This window comes from Rattus norvegicus, chromosome 20, assembly GCF_036323735.1.
Source record: "Rattus norvegicus strain BN/NHsdMcwi chromosome 20, GRCr8, whole genome shotgun sequence".
In the NCBI taxonomy this organism is placed as follows: domain Eukaryota; kingdom Metazoa; phylum Chordata; class Mammalia; order Rodentia; family Muridae; genus Rattus; species Rattus norvegicus.
Window position 1 is genome coordinate 4,692,204 of NC_086038.1, and position 15,534 is coordinate 4,707,737.

Here is a 15,534-nt window from a genome sequence, read left to right on the forward strand (position 1 = left end):
CTCAGCCCAAGATTTCTTGGCATTGTTACAATTTTTCTACAAGTTTAAAGTCTAAACAAAAACACTCAATGTACCATCATCTTTGAGTTAAACCACTAAAAGGAATGCTTAGAAATAAATAAAAACACTACTATGAGAATTTAGCGTAATTTTGTTGCCATTAGATGTGGAGCTGGGGATGGGGGGAGGGGGGACAGAAAGACAATGTAGAGGGTTCTGTGAAAACAGATCTTAGAGAGAAATGGTTACCTTTAAATACACTTCTCAGGAACTGTAGTCACCTGAGCTGAGCACAGGTGATGAGGACTGGTTGCACAGGCCAAAGGAGGAAGGAAATGAAAAGATAAGAATAAAAAGTAGGGGCTGGAGGGATGGCTCAGCAGTGAGAGCACTGACTGCTCTTCCAGAGGTCCTAAGTTCAATTCCCAGCAACCACATGGTGGCTCACAGCCATCTGTAATGGGATCTGATGCCCTCTTCTGGTGATTCTGAAGACAGCTACAGTGTACTAATACATAATAAAATAAATAACTCTTGATGAAAAAATAAAGAATAGCAAAGCAATCAGAGAGCTTGCGTAGACGATGGACTCCAGAAAAGAGAGTTGGGAACACATGGGCACCACCTGTGGAGGGATCTGCAAAGAAAGACGAGCAAAGAAACAAGAAAACAAGTTACACCTATGCTTCACAAGAAGTGTATGTCTGGTTCCAGACCTGGACAAGGGGCTGAGGTCCATATTTTACGTATCAAAGCAGACCTTGGGGTTGGGGATTTAGCTCAGTGGTAGAGCGCTCCCCTAGCAAGCGCAAGGTCCTGGGTTCGGTCCCCAGCTCCAAAAAAAAAAAGAAAGAAAGAAAGAAAGAAAGAAAGAAAGAAAGAAAGAAGAAGAGAAAAGAAAAGAAAAAAGAAAAAAGGAAAGCAGACCTGGCACCCAGGTTCTCCCAGCACCCAGGGGCAGGGCTGCCCTTCCCAAAGGCTGACTCGCTGGCGCTCGCTCTCTCTCTCTCTCTCGCTCTCTCTCTCTCTCTCTGTCTCTCTGTCTGTCTCTGTCTCTCTCTCTCTGTCTCTCTCTCTCTGTGTCTCTCTCTGTCTGTCTCTCTCTCTCTCCCTCCCTTCCTGTTCTTCCCTTCTTTCTCCCCCTCCTCCTCCTCTCTCTCCCTTCCCCTCTTCTCTCTGACTTCCCTGGCCTCTGACCTTGGAGCCAGTGAACTCGCCCGAGAGCAGCTTCCCCAATAAACCCGCCTGCCTTTCATATAATCTAATCTGGCTTTGAATTGACTCATTTCACCGGTAGAGAGAGGTAACTTTCAGGTACCTACAACACCCAGCGTGAAGGTGAAGTAAATGAGGCCAATGATCTGAGAGGCTTGTCAGGGGAGTGCGAGGTGTCTCACAGCAAAGTGTCTCCGTGCACTCCCACAGAACCAGGGTTCAATTCCCACCCACCCCTAGCACGCATCACTCCTCCATCTTACCCAGATTCCATTTGGAATACTGAGCATTCACCCTCCCCTCTTGACTTCTCTTTTCCCAGAGGAGCTGTCACACCCTCACCCCAGGATTCTCCTAAGAAAACTGTGGGTGCTGTGAGGAATCATTGTTTAGGAGGACTCAGTGGCTTTGCGTGTCAAGTTTTATGATGAGGGCTATACCCACCCTCCTCCAAGCCCCGTATCCATAGAAACCATCTAGAGCAGAGGGATCCGGGCCCCTTGGCCTCCCACCCACCCACACCTATGCAGATCAGATTCTGGCCTTTAGAGTTACCCTGCAGGAGCCCACACACAGATGTGTCCACACCCCATTGCACACTCTCCCTGCACAATCCTCTCGTGTTAGATTTCTCCCTGTTTTATCCATTTCTCGTTGTGCCTTAGGTTTCTCTTTCTTGATTTTTGTCATTAATTTATTTAGGTTTTTGTTTGTTTTTGTTTGTTTGTTTGTTTATTTTTTGCTTGTAACTAGGTCTGTGCCTTGAAGCCAGGTCCTCTGCAAGAGCAGCCAGTGCTCTTGGCCCGCTGAGCTCCCGGGCCACAGATTTCTTCCTCTTGCTGGCTGTTGACTTCCCAACTCTAATCCCAAAAATCAATTCTTAGACCAACTCTCTACACCCAGCTGTGTCTCCAGTGGAAGACATTTGTCGCCAGAGGCCCCAGCTCCTCTAAAGACGTAATCTCCCCAGCAAGTGAATGTCGCTAGGGTTTGGGATAGACAGGAACAGGACGGTGACTTTCCAAAGGGGTGCACTGATCCATGGAAGGTTTTCAGAATAAGCTTCTGACTTCTATCAGGTAAACACACACCCCATGGAGAATTTATCCTTAGGCCTCTGACAAGTGATTTAGTCCTTTATGACCACTTACAGGTTGGCAAGGTCAGCGAAGACATCTGCTGCCAAGACAACACCCTGAGCTCAACCCCTAGAACCCTCACCGTGAAGAGAACCCACTCCTGCCAGTTGCCTCTGACCTCTACATGTATGCCGTGGCAAGCGCTCTCGCATGGGCATGTGCATGTGTGCACACACATGTACACATACACATACATGCACACACACACAGGCACACACACACATGCAAATAAGCCGTCAGCCCCTCCCTCTTCCTCACGGGGCCACTCCATCTCGCTACAGCTCAATTTCTTCCCTCGAGTTTTAATTTCAAAAGTTGCCCCCAGGTCCGCTTCACTCGTGTCGATGGGAAACCGGGAGGTGCCACTGGCTACGTCACAGGAAAGGATCAACTTCAGTCATGCTCTGCCAGTCTCTCCTCCAAAGGCCAGGACAAACTTGGGAGAAGCCAGTAATTCCACACCAGTTTATTTCTTAGGTGTGATCGTGACACAGTGCCTTCTGTGACAAGGTGGGGCTTTCAGGAGGGCACTGAACCCCCTCCTCAGAGCAGCTCACCTCAGAAAACACCCGAGGCAGATTTGATTACGAATACCCCCCAGGCCACCAATATTTACATGGGAAAGTGGAACTGAGTAGAGGAATTATGACACAAGAAAGTGGGGTGTCCTGAAGATGCTGGGGGGCATGAAGGCACCATCAAAAGTCTGGATCTCCTTCTCAGCGCGGGGCTCTGCCCTCTAGGGCCGTCCTGCAGAAGCAACCAGAACCAGGCAGTGGTGAGAATGCATGATGTCGAAACCCACCCCACCACCCGTGTTCGGGACCAACGCCAGAGCCCTCCGACACCGGCGACGCAAAAGATGCCCAGCAACCAATGACTAAGACAAAGAAGCTGGCCTCCATCCTGCCCCAACAGGTTATAAGCTGCTTATCGTAAGCAAGCACCATTAACCGAACATAAACCCCAGCCCTTCTGAGGACCGCTGAGCGCAAAGCCCAACAGCAATGTTACCTTCCGGGTAGGTGGATCCAGGGAGAGGAGTGTAGCCTAGAAGAGGAAGATACTTGATTATACCAGTCCCTGCGGGTGAAGGAACCTAGCATTCTTTAGTTCTTCACAGAGGAAGTTCTAACGAGAGAATCAACCGCAGACAGACATCGAGAGAGACTGGGAGAAAGAGGAGGACGACGGGGAGGACGGCGGAGCGCTCAGGGGATGACTCACTGGAGGAGTGAGACTTGCGCCATCTGAAGAAGCCAAGACAGAAGATGATGAAGCCCAGGCCCAGGGTGGCTGCAGACACAGAGACCTTCACTGTCTGGATGGGGGACAGCCCGGGTGCTGCAAAGTAATGAAAGAGGTCTTAAAAATTGATGTCTACAGCTTAGTCCCACGGACCCTGCACCTAGAAGGGTCAACCACACCACTCACTACTAGAACGGGGGAAACTGTCTTCCCAGGGGTGCCGCCCAGTTTCTGCTTCCTCCTAGCCTAGTGGGACCTCTCAAGGCATTCTCTATGGTTCCCCCTTCCCCGGGGGCACCCGCCCTAGCCACCAGGGGTTCCTCACTCCCTGTGGCAGGGGTGACTCACACCCCTGCTCTGAGCAGCTTCCTAGTAAAATGTCTCCTTTCCAGGCCTCCAACGTTCCAGAGTATGAGGCCCCCCCAGAGTCACACTGCCCTTGTCTCCCTTCAAAATTTGCTTCCATTCCACCCTCCAGCCCTTCGCGCTCCCACTTGCAGGAGCTGTTCCTGTTTGGAAGTATACCCCCGCCTGGACTCTTACCCCGACACCATAGAGCACTCTCGCCAAAGGAGCCCCTCGTGTGTCCTACAGAGGAAACCTACCCTGCACAGCTCAAGGGCACACGCGTGTTCCTCACGCCTCTTGTTAGCTAGTTCTGTGTCTGTCTGACACAGGCTAGCGTCATTTGAGAGAACCTCAATTGAGAAAAATGCTTCCATAGGACCTGGCTGAGGCAAGCCTCATAGTGCAGGGTCTTTTCTCAATTAGCGATTGATGGGGGAGAGCCCAGCCCATTGTGGGGAGGACCACCTCTGCGCTGGTGGTCTTGGGTTCTATAAGAAAGCCAGGTGAGCAAGCCAGCAAGCAGCACCCCTCCGTGGCCTCTGCATCAGCCCCTGCCTTCAGGTTCCTGCCCTGCTTGAGTTCCTGTCCCGACTGCCTTCAATAATGGATCGTGATGTGCTGGTGTAAGCCGGATAACTCTTTTCCTCCCCATGGTCATGGTGCTTCGTCATAGCAATAGAAACCCTAACCAAGACCCCATCCCCTCCCAGAGACCCACTAGAACCAACAGCGGACACAACACTCCCGGCAAGGGAAGGCCTGGCCCCAGCAGCCCAGGACCCTGCTCCCTGGTCTTTCCTCTTCTGCTGCTCCTTCCTCTTCTTTCTTCCTCGCTTCAATAATCTCCAAACTGGTATGAACCGTCTCCTGTTACCTTAACTAGTCCTAGGGTTCAAACGGTGAGTTCTTTATTTTTTTTATTTATTTATTTTTTCCGGAGCTGGGGATGGAACCCAGGGCCTTGCGCTTGCTAGGCAAGCGCTCTACCACTGAGCTAAATCCCCAGCCCCGGTGAGTTCTTTATTGATTAGACCCTTCACACATCCACCAAAGTGTCTACAGTCATGGCTGCACTATCCCGTTACGCTCAAAAACGCTGCCGAAATTCGGCACAGCCCTACACCGAGAGGAATTCCCCTTTCTTCTTGTCTACTTTATTTTCTTAATTCCCAAGATGGGTGGACATTGGGAAAACTAACACAGTGAATTCCGGGGGTTTGTTCCGGGAAATGTTATCAAATCTGCACACTTTCGGGGTGACAATCAGGCTGCTCATGCTCTCTCGCACAGATGAAAAGCATCACAGCCGCACAACTGCCAAACCTTTAGCCAGCTGCAAACTCTGCAAACCCTCCACAAGCTCCTCCAGACTCACTTCCGGTCCCAGCATCCCCTTCTCTACCACAAGCCACGCCCCGTGCGTGTCTCACTCCCTTGGCCAAAATATCCAGGTCCCTTTCCCAACCACCAACGCCCGAGTCACCACACACTTACTCCAGTTCGCGCGGATGGGCTCAGGGGTCCCGCTGTGCTGTACCACGCAGGTGTAGATGTCCCAGTAGGAAGGGGTTAAGGCTAGGTAGGAGACGGTCTGGTATGTCCAGTCCCCATTAGGCTGAGCCGTCTTCTCCTTGTTGCTGTGGGAAGTAACAAGCTGCCCGTTCTTCATCCACACGACGGTCACATCCGCCGGATAGAAGCCCCAGACGTAGCAGGCCAGCATCACAGGCTCCCTTGTGTTAAAAGGAGCGGTTTGGGCTACTTGGACAGATGGCGTTCCTGCGTGAGAGAAGCGGTTATGGTTGGAAAGGAAGTATCATCTCATCCTTTCAAAATATGTCTGCAGCACCGATTGAAAAAGGAAATAGAACTCACTCCTGACCCTCGGGCTTCCTCTTACTCTCTCATAGCCTCTTTTTTTTTTTTTTTTTTTTTTTTTTTTTTTTTTTCTTCTTCAAACTTGTGTTTGATCACAACTGGTAAACGTCCGGTCTGAGCTATGAGCTGTCTGCACAATATCTGTGCTTATCTTGCGTGGCCACGTGCTCGTGTGTTTTCTAAGATGGGGGTCTCATGTAGCCCACTCTCTCTCTCTCTGAGGCTGGGGATAGTCCTAACTCCCAGCCTCCTGCCTCTTCCCAAGCACTGGTATTATAGGTCTGTATCACCAGGCCTGGCAACAAGGTCACCAAGACTATCTACCATCCTACCAGCTTATCCCCCAGTGGTCTCCCTGCTCTTTTCTATCAGAGTGTTTCTGAACAATAATTTAAGTGAAAAATCCAAGGGAATATGTTAAAATACAGACTCTCGGGCTGGAGAGGTGACTCAGTGGTTAAGAGCACTGACTGTTCTTCCAGAGGTCCTGAGTTCAATTCCCAGCAACCACATGGTGGCTCACAACCATCTGTAATGGGGATCCCATGTCCTCTTCTGGTGTATTTGAAGAGCATGATAGTGTACACACATACGCTAAATAGAGAAATATAAATTAATTAATTAATAAATCTTTAGGAAAAAATTCAGCCTCTCTAGGCTTCACTGGAGGTATTTTCTCCCTGTCTAGATTAGTACCCAGAGACTTGAATCTTCAGGAAACACCTTGGTCAGGTGATGCTACAAAGTGGCTGAGAAGCTGCATCTTATGACATACCACTCTGGCCCAAGGGGATCTTCAAGGTTTATACAATGTTACAAACTTCCAGCAGTTCCCATGAGCTACATTCTCTATGCAAAGGCTTCCAGAGGAAGAGACCCAGCGCTGGAATCCCTGGAGCACCACCAGATCTCCCCATGACTGCATCCTTTCCAAACACAGAACAACAAAATCTGAGCTCAAAAACCAGGGACAAGCCAGGCTTGGGGACCCAAGTCTGCAATCGCAAGAGAGCGACCAGCTCAAGGCCAGCTTGGACAACCTAGGGAGAGCCTGCAGGATGAATAGTAGAAACCGGGCTGGGACAGATCTCAGTGGTAAAGTGTTTGTCAGGCATGGGCAAGGCCCTGGGTTCAATCCCCAGCAATGGGAAAAAAATGTAATTAAGATAAAATAAAAATAAAAGACACGAACATTTTGGGGAAAGCCAGCAGGGGAGTTCTGGCATGGATCTGAACCCTGGCGTGCAGTGGTTCCTGCTTTTGGTCCTCGTCAGTTCCTTGTCACTAAGTCCCCGGTCCTCCGGTCCATCTCTATTACCACACTGCTCCCTCATGTCCACCCCACCCCCTCTTCCGGGTCCACACTGTCTCTTTCTGCCAGGAACCAACTCCTGCAGTGCTCAAGCATCCCCTTCGTCCTCTTTTCTCCTGGCTCTGCTCCCCGGCTGCCCCTCTGCTCACTGGTTCTGTGGGTCAGCGCGTTCCAGAAGGGCTGGGTGTGTGTGGAACAGTCCTGAAGCCCATTTTTCAAGCGCTGGATCAGGCCTTCTTCCTTGTTGAGGATATTTGAAATGAATTCGGCCAACTTAAACAGGACCCCATATTCACAGGGGACTATTTGTCCCTCCTCTGGATCCCAGCAGGCCAGCAGATCTTTGTTGAAGGAAATACAGTATGTGAAGTCCATTGGGGTCCCTTCATCATCCAGCAAGCACGTGCTTTCCACATGAGCCACAAAGCCACCTGGAGAAGCCAGAGAAGGAAGGCAGATCAGAGTCTGTACGCGGTGACTGCAAATATGGCTTCCGCCCATAGATCCTGACACATAAGTTCCTAAAACCCTTATGACGCTTATGTTGGAAGTAGATGCATTTTCTGCCCTAATATTTAGTCTTTAACTTGGTTCCCGACACAGAGCTCTGAAGCCCTTGGTACTGAGTGACCGCAGGATCTCTCGTTCTAATGAGGTCAACTTTGGCAGAACTCTGGGGCGGGGCCTGTCAGTGGAAAGATGGGGCCATCTTTAGAAGCCTGACACTTAAATCTCCATCCTGGGGCTGGAGATGGCTCAGCGGTTAAGATCACTGACTGCTCCTCCAGAGGTCCTGAGTTCAAATCCCAGCAACCACATGGTGGCTCACAACCATCTGTAATGGGATCCGATGCCCTCTTCTGGTGTGTCTGAAGACAGCGACAGTGTGTACTCATATAAATTAAAATAAATAAATCTTTAAAAATAAATCCTGTCTATTTGACAAAGCCTAAATATCTCAGGTTGTGGGGTCCTGAGACCTTCACAGTCATAGGCTGAGGAGCGGCACATCCACCTCCAAGGGGGCAGAAACTACTGTACCTAGGCTCTGCCTGGACGTCCTCCTACAAACCCTTTGTTTTTTGTTTTTTGTTTTTTTTGTTTTTTTTTTGTTTTTTTTTTGTTTTGGTTCTTTTTTTCGGAGCTGGGGACCGAACCCAGGGCCTTGCGCTTCCTAGGTAAGCGCTCTACCACTGAGCTAAATCCCCAGCCCCAAACCCTTTGTTCTTTAAAATATTCCTCATGGGGATACAGAGGTTGTTGGGTGTTTGGGAGCACAGGCTGCTCTTGCAGAAGACCAGGGCTCCGACTGGCACACCCACCCCCAGCGGCTCCCTGTGACCCCAGTTCCAGATGCTCTTCTGGCCTCCTCAGACTACACAGCTGTGGTGCACACTCGGATAAGCAGGGGTGAGAGCAGACAGACAGACAGACAGGCAGACAGACACACAGACACACAGACACACATATACAGATGGACAGACACGGAGCAAGACAGACAGGTAGGCAGGCAGGCAGAGACAGAGAGAGAAACAGACAGACGGTGAAGCGAGGGAGAAAAGTGTTTTTAAACTCTTGCAATAAATGAACAGTAATGGCCTATTTGCACAGACTCCGTGCCCTCTCTATTTTCCAAGTCAAGGGGCTCTAACTCATTGCCAAGTGAGAGGGAAGTTGTGGTAATCCTGGGGCTGCCTACGTGTGCTTGATGTGGGTGCTGGGAATTGAGCCTGGGTCCTCTTCGAAAGCACCCATTTCTCTTCATTGTTGAGCCACCTCTCCGAGGCCCTGACACTAAATCAGGCCGCTGTTTTCCACCTGCCGTGGTCTTAAGTTTTTAAGGTGAACAGTTTACCAAGCTTCCCTAACACCACCACAGCTAAGCAAACAAAACGCAGAAAAGACATTTTAAAGGTCATCCCGATTTTCTGCTGATATCATACGACATGATTGACTCCCGAATGCTCCAGAGGTGTCAGGTTTAGGAATGGGCCTGAGATTCACGTGCACAAGGCTGGAAACAATTAGCACTGTTTCTCCTGTATGTGGCACTGGGAGGACAGCCCCAAGATTCCCGTGTGCCATGCATGGCCTTCAGAGCAGCTCGCTATTGGCAAGGAGATAAAGGGTAAAGTAAGTGCGGTTGGCACACTTGTGATCCCAGCCCCGAGGCAGGAGGATTGCCATGAGTTTAAGGCTAGTCTGGTTATAGATCGTGACTGTCTCCACTGAGAAAGAGATGGTCAGACAAACAAGCAGACAGGCAGACAAGAGGAAAAGGGAGGAGAAGGGAAAGGAGACAAAAGAGACAGAGTCAAGAAAAACAGTCAGTCTTGCTCTGTGCTGGAAATATTCTTGACTTCCGATGCCACAGAACATTTATGACATGCAGGCACTGTGTTAGGAACCCAGTACCCAGTCCTAACCTATGTCCCAGCAGGGACATCCATTGCACAATCTACGAGAGTGGCTCATTATTAAAATTGCTGTGAAATACAGTCTGCAGGGCTGGAGGAAGGCCGTGGTAGGGAGACTGGCTAGTCTGGGGCACTCAAACCTGTTAGCGAAAAATGAACGGGTTTTACCCCAAACAGGAGTGGGAGAGAGGAGGTTTAGGAAGGGACCTTACCTGCTCCTATACAACCCAGACTCAGGGCCAGCAGCAGCGGCCATAGTGCAGCCATGTTCCACTCTCTGAAGGTGCAGGAAGGTCAGGCTCCTGGGCCACCTCACGCAGGGGCCTCGGGACCTCTCCTGCCCCAGCTTGGACAAATGATTTTCCCACGCTGAGGTAAAGACGGTACTTGTTGTTCAGGTCCCTTGCTCCTTGCTGCCGATGTGGCCCCAGGTCACTCAGCCCCTCCTTAGATCTTAAAGTTGCACCCACTAACTCAACCAAATCCCGAGTCCTAAAGGGAGTGGTCCGCTGGTAGGCGGATCAGACCAATCACAAAGTGTCTCAGTCTAGCATCATCAGTTACTAGGTAAACCTCATTATGCCCTAGGCTTTAAGAACAGGACCTTGTAGGTGTTTTCCTGAGGCGCCAGTGGTAGTCATTGAAGCATTTCCAGGATATGCAAGCCTGGCCTGCCCAATGGATTGACTTTCTCTGCTCACACACTTACAAAAAAAAACAAAAACAAAAACAAACAAACCAACAAATAAACAAACAAAAAAGCACACTTCTAGACAACTTTCTTCATCTCTGAAAGGGAGGTCGCCTAGAAGACAGTGCATACACCCCTGTCACTCAGGAGAGCACGGGTGGTCGTAGAGGCAAGACTGTGGGGAAGGAAGGAGGTACAGAACATGTACACAGTTTCCTGTGTCAGAGCAGGACTGAAAGGCAGAAAGCAACCCGACCTTAGAGAACAGGAAAACCCATCCCATCCTGGGATGTTTGCCAAGCTTCGATTCCTCCTAGCTGTCTGTAATAGCTGCTTTGGGAGCCAGGACACCCTGTCCTCCCCCACTCAAGTCTCTCTAGCGCAACTCCATTGAAGCTCTTGAAGAAAAGCTGACCTCAGGCCCAAGGCTCTGGCGTCCTCCCCTCCTGAGTCTCTGTTTCCGAGTGTACCCCCGCTTCGTGCTTCCCTGAGTGTGCCCCCCCGCTCATGCTTCCCTGAGTGTGCCCCCGCTCGGTGTTCCGCTCTCTTGAGCGGATCTCTGGATCATGAAGATGCTACAGTAGAGGTGTGGCGCCCCGGTTATTCTCCTGAAAAGGACATCGTCTACTGACCACACTTGGGTGTGTATGCACATGTGCGTGTTGCTGTGTGTGGGTGCTTGTGTGTATACAGGCATGCACACACCTATGTGTGCAGAGGCCACGGGGACGCCTCCCACATTGATGGTTGTTGCTGTTTGAGACAGGGTCTCTCACTGACCTGGAGCTGGCCAAGCAGGCTAGGCTAGCTAGCGGGCAAGCCCAGGAACACACCTACCTCAGGAACCACAGCTGTCCACAACCATGTCTGGCTTTATTTGTGGTTTTTGTTTTGTTTTGCTTTGTTTTGTTTTTGTTTTAATGTGTGTACCAGGGATTGAACTTAGACACTCAGGCCTATGCAGTAAGAACTTTACCAACTGAGCCATCTCCCAGATCTTTGTATACTTGTGTGTCTGTGTCTGTGTGTGTGTGTGTGTGCATGTGCATGCACGCTCGTGTGTGCTAGGAATTCAACCCAGAGCCTCATACACAATAGAACAGATTTTAAAAGGCAATTGTCTCTTCTGTCCGACTGTGAATTGCACAACTGATAGTTTCTTCTATGCATATAAAAAAGTCTTAAATTGACCACATAAACACACGCAGACACACACACACACATACATACACACTCACGTACACAAAGGCATAGGAGCACACATACTCACACTTGCACGCACAGACACACACTCACTTCACTCCGAACTGGGAAGAACCCAGATAACCAAAGTTGGTGACACCTCTGATGAGAAAAGGGGAAGACACCCTAACCCCTCCAAACGCTTCCTCCACCGCCACCCCACCACACCCCCCCCGCCCCCCAGTCCACTCCACCTCCACTAACCCCCGGAGTCACAGTTTCTTCTACCTATGGTGATGACAGCTGCAAAACAAAACAAGTGACTTCCAGCCATCAACCCCTCTCTCCCCCCACACGCCTTCCTGCCCTTGCAGGAATCACTCTTGACCCCCTTCTCTGAGTCTACCACCCGCAGCCCCGGCGAGAGAAAGCCTGCTGAGCCTCCCTCCTGCACCCTCCCCCTCATGGGCGTGGCCACGGCAGTGAGAATGAGTGGAGTCCCCTCTAGGGTCTGTCTCTCTGCTCCAGCGGTCAAAAGAGATGTGAAACCTCTTGAGACACCACAGGAAGCCGTAGGAGATTTCACTTCCATATTCATGTGAACGTGGACGGAGGGTTTTAGAGTCAGAACGGAAACCCCAGAGACCTGTGCTCAGCAAAGCGGTTCCTTACACACACACACACACACACACACACACACACACACACACACACACCCCGCGTCAGTTTACTGATACAGCCAGCAATAGGATCCCCAGTCGGGGGCCCCACGGGCCATTCTTTTTTTTTTTTTTTTTTTTTTTTTGGTTCTTTTTTTCGGAGCTGGGGACCGAACCCAGGGCCTTGCGCTTCCTAGGTAAGCGCTCTACCACTGAGCTAAATCCCCAGCCCCCCCACGGGCCATTCTTTGAAGGCCACTACATGAAGACCTACACCCTGGGTCCTCATGTTTCCTGTCTCTCCTGGCCTGGCTCCCACACGCCTGCAATGGGCTAACACTGAGGGTTTGTGCCAAGCATTATAGGGAATCATTTGCCAACGCTGAGAAAGATGGGATCTCTGCTCCCACATCTTCCCATCTGAGGCCAGGTAGGTAGTGGAAGAAAACTTGAGGTCAAGGCTACTTAGCAATAAGACCAGAGGACTTGGAGGAAGGGAAGAGAGCTCACCATGGCATGGTGTGCACAGCATCCTCCGTGGAGGGGCCATAGAGGCAGGCCTCGCTAGCAGGCCGGATACACATGGAGGAGCAAGGCACTGTCCTCTGGTTCTGGCTAACCCTTAGCTCCCAAGGCTGGCAGGGCTGGAGGTGGCATTGCAGTTCCACAAGGGGATGCAGCCATTGGAAACAGACACAGATGCCAATATTGATACGGTCACTGGAGTTGACATTAAGGGAAGTCGCAGATGTGGCCCTGTGTTTTCTGTGGGAGTGTGGCCTTCACCATATGCATCTCTTCTAGGCATTTCCTAAATTCATTCCATGTAAGATCTCAGCTTCCTCTTCTGGACAGATGGTTTTAATGCAAGGCCCCATTTTGTGACAGAAAAACAAAAAAAAATAGCTGGACCAGCCAATCACTTGAGCACAGGGGCTCTCACAGGGAATTCTGTCCAGGGAATCAATTGTGTGTAGATGTCACTGGAGCCAGACCAACTGGAAGCCTTTTTTTTTTTTTTCCTTTGAGACAGAGCCTCACTATGCAGCCTAGGACGGCTTTGAACTTTGGTGATCCTCCTGCTTCAGCCTCCCAGATGCTGGTATTATAGTCGCGCACCACGACATACGGCAGAAGGTATGTTCAACATCTGTTCTGTCCTAAGTTGTTGCACAGAACATCATGTTCCCGGCAGTCATAAGAAAGAGCTGAACATACAGTTTAAAAATTGACAGAATGGGGGTTGGGGATTTAGCTCAGTGGTAGAGCGCTTGCCTAGCAAGCGCAAGGCCCTGGGTTCGGTCCCCAGCTCCGAAAAAAAGAAAAGAAAAAAAAATTGACAGAACGTTTTGGTGGAATCCTGAAGTCCTGCTTGGGAGGTGGAAAGCAGGGATCAGAGATCAAGGTCATCTCTGGGGCTGGAGAGATGGCTCAGTGGTTAAGGGCACTGACTGCTCTCCCAGAGGTCCTGGGTTCAAATCCCAGCACCCACATGGTGGCTCACACATCTGTAATGGGATCTGATGCCCTCTTCTGGTGTGTCTGAAGATAGTGACAGCATACTCATAAAATAAATAAATCTTTTTTTTTTTTTTGGTTCTTTTTTTCGGAGCTGGGGATCGAACCCAGGGCCTTGCGCTTCCTAGGTAAGCGCTCTACCACTGAGCTAAATTCCCAGCCCCTAAAATAAATAAATCTTAAAAAATTTTTTTTAAAAATGATCATCTCAGTTACATGAGATGTCTCAAGATGACAAATGTTGACGGAAATGTCTGAATCAGTGACTGAGAAGGAAGCCCATGGAATCAGCTTCACAATCGATACACGAAAAGTCAACACTGAGATCCTGCCAGCACCCACCTCACCGACAGTGACTCTGGGTGCTAGTGGGAACAAAGGCAGCTCTGATAGCCTGATAGCCACTCTCTGACCTCTGAGGTGGAAATTAGAAGCTTGTTGGATATATATATATATATATATATATATATATATATATATATATATATATATATATGTATGTCAGGAAACAAGAAAGCATCCCTTAGGAAGTCCGTTTTTGAAAATTCTAAGAAAGCTAGAGCTAGAGCAAGGGCCAGAGGATGGCAGCAAGAGCTGAGTGTGGGGTGGGCCTGCAGTTGGTTGACATGGGAACAAGCCACAGGCATGGCTCCATCAGGGAAGAATGGTGGATGAGAGCTGCCCGGGCATGGGCTTTCTGCTGAGTACCATCTATGCTCTAGAAAGGACCAACCACATCCAGGCAATCCCAGCACTTAGAGTTGAGGGGCAGGAGGATCAGGAATCCAAACTTATCCTGAGCTAAATCGAGAGTTCGAGGCCAGCCTGGGCTACACCAGACTTTAAATCAAAGTTTGAGGGGAAAGAGACCACCAGGCTAAAGACAGCGTTCCAGTCTTGAAGCTAAGGGGAGTCAGTCTGGCTCTTGGATGCAAGAATGGCTGAGAGAGGCCAGCAGGGAGGTGCCTGCCTGTAATCCCAGCAGCTGGGAGGGGTGGAAGCAGGGGAGGGGGGAGTGGGGGGATCATTTCAGCTACACAGCAAGCTAAAGGCCAGCCGGGGACCACATGCCACACATACCGCTTGATGGGTGAGCATCTAAGCTAAACCTATCCTCTAAGGCCCAGGGAGAAGAGGTAGCTAGAACTAAGAACAGCAGGTAAACATCTAGAAGAGCGCCACGTCTTTCGTCCCAGTACTTGGGAGGCAGAGGCAGTACATGTCTTGTTTGTTGGAGATCAGCCTGGTCTACGTGGTAAGTTCCAGGTTGGGCAGAGCCAAAGAGTGAGACCTTGTCAGTTTTCCGTTTTGACTGGAAGGAAATTGCTTGGGTGCATTTGTAAGTAGAACAGAAACTAGGGAAATGTAGAAAGTGACACGGTCCAGATCCACAGAGGTAAAGTGAGAATAGAAGCAAAAGCATCTACGAGGGAGAAAATCGAATAGAAGAGCGACGGCTCAGCAGGTGAGAGCACTGCCTGCTCTTCCGGAGGACCTGGGTTTGATTCCCAGCATGCACATGGCTACTTGCAACCACGTGTGATGCCAGAACCAGGGGATCCGATGCCTTCTCCTTGCTTCTGAAGGCACCAGGCATGTATGTGGTACACACGCCTATAGGCAGGCAAAACACCCACATACGCAAGTTTAAAAAAAAAAATTGAAGGCACAAGAAAGTTCCTGATGTCACTAAGTTCTATGGCACTGCAATGGACGGTGACAACGCTGTTACCCTGCCCTTTCTCCATGTGAAACTGCTCTCAGCAGCCCCCAGGTTAAGACCACAGAGGGACTGGGGTGCTGATAAGTGGTTGGAGCACTTACCCAGCATGCACGAGGGGCTGGAGAGATCGCTGGACAATTAGAGCTCTTGCCATACAAATATAAGAACCAGAGTTTGATACCCAGAACCCACGGAAAGGCCAGG

General features: G+C 50.1%; 1 protein-coding gene across 2 annotated transcripts; it reads right to left on the reverse strand.

The window, feature by feature from the left end:
- Positions 1 to 2,805: 2,805 nt before the first annotated feature.
- RT1-DMb (RT1 class II, locus DMb) lies at positions 2,806 to 10,357 on the reverse strand. 2 transcript variants are annotated; one of them, NM_198740.2, is made up of 6 exons: positions 9,770 to 10,043; positions 7,290 to 7,571; positions 5,445 to 5,729; positions 3,582 to 3,698; positions 3,369 to 3,404; positions 2,806 to 3,104 (listed from the first exon to the last, which is right to left on the reverse strand). In NM_198740.2, exons 1-6 carry the CDS (start codon positions 9,822 to 9,824, stop codon positions 3,094 to 3,096), a joined length of 786 nt encoding a protein of 261 aa, NP_942035.2. In that variant the 5' UTR covers positions 9,825 to 10,043; the 3' UTR covers positions 2,806 to 3,093. The 2 variants fall into 2 exon arrangements, with proteins under 2 accessions (NP_942035.2, XP_063135087.1); XM_063279017.1 differs by having other exon boundaries at positions 2,806 to 3,404; positions 9,770 to 10,357.
- Between the last annotated feature and the right edge of the window lie 5,177 nt (positions 10,358 to 15,534).

What these genes read in the sequence shown, in the direction of transcription:
- RT1-DMb (XM_063279017.1), bottom strand. Translation starts at nt 9,824, where the DNA reads ATGGCTGCACTATGGCCGCTGCTGCTGGCCCTGAGTCTGGGTTGTATA. An exon ending in TCTGGGTTGTATAGGAGCAG is followed by an intron (nt 7,572 to 9,769) that starts GTAAGGTCCCTT and finishes TGGCTTCTCCAG; the next exon opens with GTGGCTTTGTGGCTCATGTG. An exon ending in GCCCATCCGCGCGAACTGGA is followed by an intron (nt 3,699 to 5,444) that starts GTAAGTGTGTGG and finishes ATTACTTTGCAG; the next exon opens with CACCCGGGCTGTCCCCCATC.